Here is a 9,544-nt window from a genome sequence, read left to right on the forward strand (position 1 = left end):
GCATTAAATCTGAGAGAAGAAACAAAGATTTTAGAGAGAAAATATTTGAGAGAGAGCGCATGTTTTGAGTGTGAGCATTATAAGTTTTGAGTGCAAGAAGAAGAAATTATTTTCTCAAATTGAAATTTTGCGCTCTTGCATTATGGCAGGATAATTCTCCCATACACTTCATTGGGAGTGACACTCGATAGTTTGGGGTTACTGCTAAGGGGGCGGTTTAGGATTCCTCCGAAATATGCTTGTAGCGACAGTGGAGAGGAAAAATCCCTTTTAACAGGAAGTAACCTCCAGCAGAAACAGGCTCTGTGAGCGTCTATCTGCTGAGGTCGACTGGGCTTCAAGGAGACAGAAGCAGAGATACAAAAGGCAAATATAAACCAGCTCCACAGGTGGCCCCCTTCATGAAACATACAGCAGGCAAAAGAGCAAATAGATCCATAATAAATACTTAAGGATGATTTTTTTTCTTTTTGTCAATGAAGGTGGAGTTTAGGGAAATGTCCGTGATTGAATAGGATCTACAGATGTGTAAGGGACGAACTCACCTCTCTATTTGAGACAGGAACTTGGTCTCGAAGATGCCCCGTGTCTTCAGCGTCTCTGAGATTTGTCCTCGGAAGAGGAAACCGCGCTTCGTCAGATCGATCAAAATCTGACGCACAATTTCTCCCAGATACATTCCGCTGCACATCTTCTCGTATCTGAGGAGCAAAAGAGATCAGTTAGCACCAATGTAGCAATATTTTAATCATGAGCAGGAAAAAGGAGCAAATTTATGAGACCGGAACTGGAAAATTAGCAACCTGACCTCTGTTTGCCCTCGTTGAGCGAGTTCTCGTCCACAGCCTGATCATACTTTGTCCTGATGTCATCCAGACAACCGTTATCTCCAAACGCCCCCCACTCCATGTTGACACACATACGGCCCTCAGTCCCTTCCACGATTTCAATGTTCTTCACCTCTTCCATGTAGCAGGCGTTGCTTCCTGTGCCTGGGAACACACACAGCAACGGTAGAATAAAACCACTGAACACAACAGTTTCCCCTTTAGAATCCTTTTAATCTTCAGAACATGTTAACTCACCTGCAATCAGCCCCACTTCACAAGTCGGCTCCTCGTAAGCACAGGTCATCATGGTTCCCACGGTGTCGTTCACTATGGCAACCACATCCAGCTCAAACTCCTACAGGACCAGCAGAATCGGTCACAGACTGAAATGCAGCTAAATATGTTTATTTATGAGTAAAACATCAACTGCTCTGTCTTCTACCTAAATAGATGTTATTCTATCTCTCTCCTATCAACGGTGACTAGCTTTATGTCATGAAAATAACATAATGACACTGAAAACTTTACGAATTTGTAATATTTCATCCCTAAACTTTTCGTTTTGTCCGAATCATTCAGAGACATAGGTTAGATCTACCTCTAAGTGACTCCTAACTAGGGATGCACGATATTGGACTTTTTGCCAAAATCAGATATGTTGATCATTTTTCCCCCTAAATCCACTTAGACAGAAACTTTTATTCACTTCCATCATTCATAAGTTCAAAGTGTATGTCTATCCATGGTGTAGGGGTTAGGATGCTTGCAGAGCAGAATATTTGATCTCTAAATGTGACAACTGGAGGGTGGCTACGCTGGGAAAATATCTCAGACTATAGGCTGAATGGAAAGACAACATATTCCAAAAACCTCTGGAATCCTCTGAAAAAAGGACTGAAAATGGCAGTTTTTCCACTCTTTCTAAGTAATGTATTTCGCCCTCTGCTGGTAAGAGCTGTATTTTTTTTTGCTTTGTCCAAAGCTTGGAGAAGACACTGCTGTCCCTCAACATTGACCTGGTCATTTAACTTTCTCCTTACCTTCCTGGTCGCCATTGATTAAAATATAACAGTTGGAATAGTGGATTTTTTGTGATCGGTAATTAAGTTTGACGCATCCGCCTCTATTGCTGCTGCTGAGCAGTCTTTGCAAATGGAAATCTAAATAAGTCATTTTTGCTCAAATTAAGTGCGTTTTTTCTTGAATTCAGGAGGTAAGTGAGACACTTTGTCAATGGAACAAGACAATTTACACTTAAAATAAGGAAAAACAATTGCTTTGTCTTATTTCAAGTGTATATTATCTAATTATCTTATTTTAGGAGTAAAAATACTCATTCCATTGGCAGATCATCTTATGTGCCTGCTCAAATTAAGGATAAATACACTTCATTTAAGACTTTTTTTACTTATTTTTAGATGTTTTTTGCAGTGCAGTTTGGTTATCTGCTCCTGAAAACATCCACACCGCTGACATTTTTACTTCAGCATCACTACTGTGGCAGAATCATGCATCAGGTGGATGCATGTCACCTGCTGCCGCTGCAGAGTCAAACTACGAGATCAATTTATTTAGACTACAAAAATAAAGTCATAATATTGGGTCTATTAGATTAAGGTAGTAAAATGACTAGAATAAAGTTGTAATATTGTGAGATTAAGGTATCACCACAATAAAGTCAGAAATCAGTTCAATATATTAGAAAATGTAAAAATGGGAAAATACCAAAATAATATAACATTAGAAAAATAAAGTCAAAAAAAGGAAGAATAAAGTCAAAACATTAAGAGATCAGAGTTTCTCATAATATTGAGAAAGTAAAGTTGTAAAAGGAATAACGTCATAACATTGCCAGATTAAGCCGTAACATTACGACGTTAAAGTTCTAAGGTTACCAGAATGATATTGTAACAGAGAATAAAGTCTTAACATTAAAAATATTAACTCATACCAGAAAGATTCAGCAAACATTATGAGAATATAATCCTATTACTCCGAGATTAACATTGTAACATTACAAGATTACAGCTGTGTCATTTCATGAGATTTAAATTATAATGTTACCATCTAAAAAATTGGCTCATAACACATCAGTCATGTCAGCATTAGTTGAATGTCTATCAATAATAAGCCATGCGGCCACTTGTGTCTCTGCTTTGTGTATGTATATATGTGTATGTGTATGTATGTATGTATGTATATGCAGAGATGGGAAGTAACGAAGTACAAATACTTCTTTACTGTACTCAAGTAGATTTTTCTGATATTTTTACTTTACTTTACTACTTATTTTTATGGCGACTTTTTACTTCTACTCCTTACATTTTTACACAAATATCTGTACTTTCTACTCCTTACATTTTTACACAAATATCTGTACTTTCTACTCCTTAAATTTTTACACAAATATCTGTACTTTTTACTCCTTACATTTAAAAAAAATTGGCTCTTTACTTTAGTTTTGAATCATTTAAATGGAGTTACCGTTATTATTTTTCACGTCATCAATACCAAATTCAATCTACGTTGCATTTGACGCACCACTACAAGATGAATCGACAGATTCGGCGGTATTCATTCGCTGCAAATCATTGCAGCTTGGTGGCGGTGGCGTTAGCATAGTAGCATGGACGACGAGATGATTGAAAATGAACACAACGGAGATCTAGTCCTATTGGCAGACATCCATTTAAAATGTAGGCAACGGCATGAAAAAAGTGGTTTCTACTTTTACTTTTATACTTTAAGTAAATTTACAAGCCTGTACTTTGTTACTTTTACTTGAGTAAAGAAGTTTAATCAGTACTTCCACTTTTACCAGAGTATTTTTTAACACAAGTATCAGTACTTTTACTCAAGTACGGAAAGTGAGTACTTTTGCCATCTCTGTGTATATGAATATATGTATGTATATATATTCATATGTACATAGTTTAAATGTTTTATTCTATTTTATGAATCTCTGTAGTCCAGCGAACACTTATTCTGTATTTTTAAATCAGTTTTGAGGAGTTATAGCTGTTTTTATTTATTTTTATATTTGTATTTTACATTGTAGCATGCTTATTGTTGTGTTTTTTTAGGAAGACAATTTTAAGATCTGTCCAGGGACAACAGATGAAAAAATAGCCTTTTGGCTAATTCTGGTGCATTTGCAGGAATGCTTTTTAGTGTACACTGTCCCTGTCAAATAAATAAATAAATAAAATTAAATTGGAATAAAATTGTAACATTATGAAAATGAAGTTGTAACATCGCAAGATTAAATTCGTAACATTAAGAAAAAGTACTACTACTGGGGTAAAGCAGTTACATTATGAGAATAAAATGAATATGAGATTAATGTGTTAACATTACAAGAATAAAATTGTTATATAACATGAATAATGCCATATTACAAGATCAAAGAAGTAGCCTACAAACTCTCACTAATAGTTAAATAGTTTGTTTAGACTGAAGGTTGGGTCATCTTGGCTGGTAACTCTATTGAAGCTTTTGTCTTATTAAATTCATTTTTTGTTACATGACCTCACTCTTATATTATTAAAACGTTATTATTATTATTATTATAATATAACATAATTATATTGATGTCACATTCTGATTCATAATAAAGAAAACTCTAATAAGGCCCTAAAACTCTGTCGTACCTAAACAGCGCCTTTTACTGTATGTCGGTGAGCTAACATCTGCCGATAGCGATAACATACCGATAATATCGTGCATCCCTACTACAGGTCAGTTATACTTTTGTTTTCTGTTGAACATATGTTTTTGTTTTAATATTGTTATTTAACACATGCAGAATTATAACATTTCTCCTTCGGTTGTTATCTGTGAGCTAAATGCTGCGACTATTTGTAGTTGGTTAACGGATTCCAGCCGTTGGCTTGTGCAGACGTGAATATAGCAAAAGCAAACTTCTGACTTTATATTTGCTGTCATTGCTATGACAAATTTAAGTTGCCATGCACTTTGTTAAAACCCAAGTAGAACAGTTATTAAGAGACAGCAAAGATATTTTCATGGATTTCTACTGGAATTATCTACTGATTTTTTTAAATCATAACTCCACTTGATGTTTCCATCTCTGCAGAAAACCAGATACAGTAAATGCTCTTAGTGGTGAATAATTCCTCATCAGACTGTTTTAATTTTACATGATTTCTATTCTTCTTATCATCTTTTATTTGCATTATATAGAAGCAATGTTAGACTGCCTTTTTCAATAGAACACGCCTGAATGGAAATGTGTTGAGGGCTGATTACTTTTCAACGCCACACTGGCAACAATGCATGTTATTCACATTTTGGGACAAGCTGACGATAGATGATGCAAGCTTTCCTCTGAGAGCTGCCGCCATCCAGAAGCTCTGCCGCTATCAGCTGTCAATGCATGCTCCTACAAGCTTCACCGCACACTGCTGCAGTCCAGCCCCGCACTGCTTTACCTGTCGGACAGCGATTTACTCTCAGTTTATACTTACTGGTTCTTCAATCTAAAGAAAGCAAGATCAATTTATAAAACTCTTAACTGGCAACATTTACACATTCTGCACATCCCCACCCAAGAAGCAGATATATTTATTAGTGTTGCACCGATACCAGTATCGGACGGGGCCCCGATACCGCCCTAAAGTGGTGGTATCGGTATCGGCGAGTACCAACAAATAGGGCACCGATACCATTTTGAGAGCCATAAGTTTATTCAACTATTGTCACTAGTAGGCAATAAAAAGTTCTACTGGATTCACTTTGTATTTGATTTTTTCCTGCTTCACAAACATAGGCAGCAGCTTGACATGAAGCCATGATGGCAATTATTTTACATTATTATGGTATCGGTATCGGCCGATACTGCACAGCCAGGTATCGGGGCCAAAAAATGGCATCGGCGCAACACTAATATTTATATGTTTTTTTTTCTTTTGCAGCACTAGTTGCATGTTTTTCTGTCAGTAGGCTGACAGGAAAGGGGGTATGAGAGAGAGGGAGAGACATGCGGCAAAGGACCACAGGCCGGATTCGAACCCCAGTCGGCCGCGTCAAGGACTAAGGCCTCTGCACATGGGTCGTGTGCGCTAACCGTTGCTCCACCTGCATGCCCAAGCTTCTTGAGTTTTTTGTCAAAAAAAAAAGCAAGTCTATGACCTGTTTATCCGGGGGTGTTAAGATGATGTGAAAAAGTGGCCCAGTAGCCGTTTGCTTAGGAAACTGGGCTGGATTAGGAAGAATCTTAAAAACGAAGCAGTATGAGGAAAATCAGCTTTTGGCTCCTGCTCTGTTTCTCCTTCTTATGGTACACGTGATCATGAATTAAAATATTCTATCAGTAACAGTAATATTTTTAGGTGCTTTACCCAGCTCTGTGAGTGGGAAAACATACGGATAGCAATGCTACAGTCTCTACTGTATAAATACAAACACAGAAACTACTCAAGATAAGATTCAATTCAGGGCTCATCAGCAATGCCTCTGCGTTTCTCCCTGATGTTCCGATAGAACGATCTGGATAGGATTTTCATGAACTTTGAGTTGCTGAAGCCTGATCTATTTAATTAACAGCAGTTGGTTTTCCACCATTCTGTGATGTCACTTTACCCTGAGGCATGCGGGATGGTGGGGCTCTATTGAGCAGCTGCCTCAATTGTCACCATTGAGATTTCTGATAGTTCTCCGGTGTTACCAGCAGATGGCGCCACATCTGTTTATGTTAGTTCGCCCAGTGCTGGAATTCTATTTAGGCTCTAAAAGGACTATCTAAACACTATAAGAACAGACGCTTGGTGAATATGACCTAATTTTATCCTGATTAAATGGTTTTTAGTCCTTTTTCTATAGACATATAATCTGACTATACTCCTGTAAACAGTACCATTGAACAAATGGATATAAAATCATCTCATAGGTGAAAAACCTAATCTCTTCTCTTGGCCCCTGGTCTCTTCTCAGTAATGTCACTGCTCTTGATTCCACTACTGATTTTTCCTTTATTAAACAAATGTATATCCATATAGATTATCGACTCTATGCTGGAGAATCCTCCATCGGTCATTTCTTTATAATTGGCTTGGAATGAACCAGACTTTCATTTATTTCTTATGCAGAGATGAAAGGATGTCTCAAAGCAGAAAAAAACAGGAAGTGCTCTTCAGCCACTGGAGGTCCAGTTTAGCTTATAAATCTGTTACCTTCTAATTATGCATTAGGAAAACATTCAACTTCAGCCTTATTGGTATCATCTAGGCCAAAAATAGCACCTGTAATTGCTCCACAGTGATCAGACCCTGTGGCATAGGTAAGGTTCTGCTGGAACAAACAGGTTCACACATAGAAGTGGAGCTCTCGGTTACTTAAAAACTATAAATGAAACATGCTATAATCCTTCTGTATTTGTACTCTACAACCTTAATAATGTAAAACATCAAACATGAATTATTCATTATTCTACATCAGAGGTCTTTTATGTGGGGTTGTGCTCCCCTAGTGGGCCGCGGAAGCACTGCAGGACAGTTTTCTTGTATTTATCACCAATAAATCAGGTGTTGTAACTTTTCTTTTTTTATTTCAAATTATCAGATTGGTCTTAGATTAACAAGTAAAACTTGAATGTGATTTTATGCACTGACATCACTGTTGTGAACATTAATGATATTATTTATTTATTTATTTATTAGCCCAACAACTGTTGTACATTGTACATTTTTCACTGTACTGTGTTATTGTCATAGTAAAGTATTGTTCCTTTGCTTTGCTATAATCTATCGCATTTACCTTATTTTCACCAATATTAAATGTTCCTTTATAGATTAATAAAAAAAAAATACAAATTTGGAATTTTCCTTAGAATTTTCCACAGATGAAGAATGTTTGGATAAAGAGCTGATAACTGTGGAGTATCTCATAGTTTCAGACATATATGAGTTCTTAATTCCTCTCAGTTAAATTTATTAGTGTCATCACCTCAGATCCGGTCTGATGCTCATACCTTTGGCAGCATCTCTCAGTCGGTTGTTAAGAACTTGGTACTAAACCCGCCTCCACCTACAGGGCAGACGTGGCTCAGGGCTCCTTTCTCTGCTTCTCTCCATAATCTGGTGCTTCCACACTGATAAACATTGAAAACCGCGGCTCGACCTCACAGTTATAGAGTTAATTTTGTTCCATTATTGTTGCAAGAACCATGCTTTTAATGTAAAAAAAAAAGTATTTTTATTTTTTCAAATTATTTGATTTTTTTCTTTACAGTTTTGTGCTCCAATTTTGTTTGAATTCTTTTCATATTTTTTGCTTTTCAAATTTCTGCTTTTGAAGTAGAGTTTTGTAATTTGCATTATTTTCATCTTGCATGTACAGATCGCAATCTTTTCACTTCTGAGGGCGATTGAGAAGCGAAGATATAATTTCTATTGGCTTACTGGACGATATCACCAAACATTTTTATTCATATCCATAGTGAAGAGAATGTGATCTAAAAAAAACTCAATCTGAAAAAAAGTTGTTTGAAAAAAGACATTTTGAGAATACAGTGTCTGTAACATCTTTTTTTCTGCTTTGAAAAAGTGAAAATAACTTAATAAAAAAATGAAAATAGTAAAGTTAATCCTAAAATCTTGTTTTTGATAAAGTCGTTTTTTAAAGTTTTATTTTTTGTTTTGCTTTTTTTCAATTTCCTTTAACACATAGTGGTCTTTGCTTAAAACAATAATGGAACAAAAATCATTACATAGGGCACTGTCTGTTGTATTCATCTTTCCAAATTTACTCATAAACTGTATTTATATTAATTGTCATCTGACAATGCAACCACAAAATAAAAGAAAAAAATCAAGTAGTAGTCCGTAGGAATGGCATAAAATAGACAATTAAAATTGGCCTCAGGGTAAAACCTCCGCTCTGCAGACCAAAGGCTGCCAGCCTGAACATAAACAACGTTTAAATCTTGAAAGGCAGAATATTTAGGTTTGTTTAACTCTGGTTTACATGAGATTTGGTTTGGTCCACGAGATTCAACATTTATGGCTCCTATTTCTAACTTTTATTGCCTCATGCTGGAGCTTTCCTCCACCATTATGACAAAAGAAGCTCATCTGGTGGTGAGCAATCTACCAGCTATAAACTGAACTGGGTTTTTTTCTTTTTTAAGCGCACCAATCACATACATTTTCTTGTGATTTCCTTCTCTTCTTCTATGGATTTAAGGTTGTTTTTCACTAGGTTTTTCGAACCATGCATTTCCAATCTACACATTGTCATTGTTTGTCATCACCTCTTTTCTTTTGATTGCATCTCGGAGAAGCTCCACCACGTCTTCCCCCTCACAGTCTGTAGCCTTGAAGCCCTTTGTCCAGGTCACCAGTATACCCTGAGGATGACAAAGTACTGAATGTCATACAATAAATACAGAATGTTGGGATATGTCAAACTTTAGTATAATTGCATACTTGCCCTAATTGATGTAGAATATTAACACAAAAACAACAATGCAGGTAAAAACTTTATGCATGAATTTTGTCAAGTTATACAGAATAAACAGTAGAAACTGTTTTCATTTTTTCTTTTGGGCAAATAAATAACCAAATACCCTCCTGTTGCACCAGATCCTGTGACAGTCTAGCAGCTAGCTAGACAGATGCATCGACTGGCTGATATTTTTGCCAATATTAATGTATTTTCCCTGTATTGATATATATATATATATATATATATATATA

The 9,544-nt window shown here is 36.2% G+C and overlaps 1 protein-coding gene across 2 annotated transcripts in view; it reads right to left on the minus strand.

Annotated features, from left to right (window-relative positions):
* Positions 1 to 9,544, minus strand: part of LOC107098687 (hexokinase-1) — a 35,142-nt gene that overhangs the window by 8,691 nt on the left and 16,907 nt on the right. Inside the window, exons 13-17 of one of the 2 annotated variants that reach the window (XM_015396473.1) lie at positions 9,100 to 9,195; positions 5,318 to 5,329; positions 1,086 to 1,185; positions 809 to 992; positions 546 to 701 (exon numbers count right to left, since the gene is read on the minus strand). In XM_015396473.1, the coding sequence (XP_015251959.1) occupies positions 546 to 701; positions 809 to 992; positions 1,086 to 1,185; positions 5,318 to 5,329; positions 9,100 to 9,195 (548 nt within the window). The remainder of the gene's footprint in view (positions 1 to 545; positions 702 to 808; positions 993 to 1,085; positions 1,186 to 5,317; positions 5,330 to 9,099; positions 9,196 to 9,544) is intronic. The other variant, XM_015396474.1, reaches the window with a different exon arrangement.

Source organism: Cyprinodon variegatus, unplaced genomic scaffold, assembly GCF_000732505.1.
Source record: "Cyprinodon variegatus isolate N-32 unplaced genomic scaffold, C_variegatus-1.0 Scaffold800, whole genome shotgun sequence".
Taxonomy (NCBI): Eukaryota; Metazoa; Chordata; class Actinopteri; order Cyprinodontiformes; family Cyprinodontidae; genus Cyprinodon; species Cyprinodon variegatus.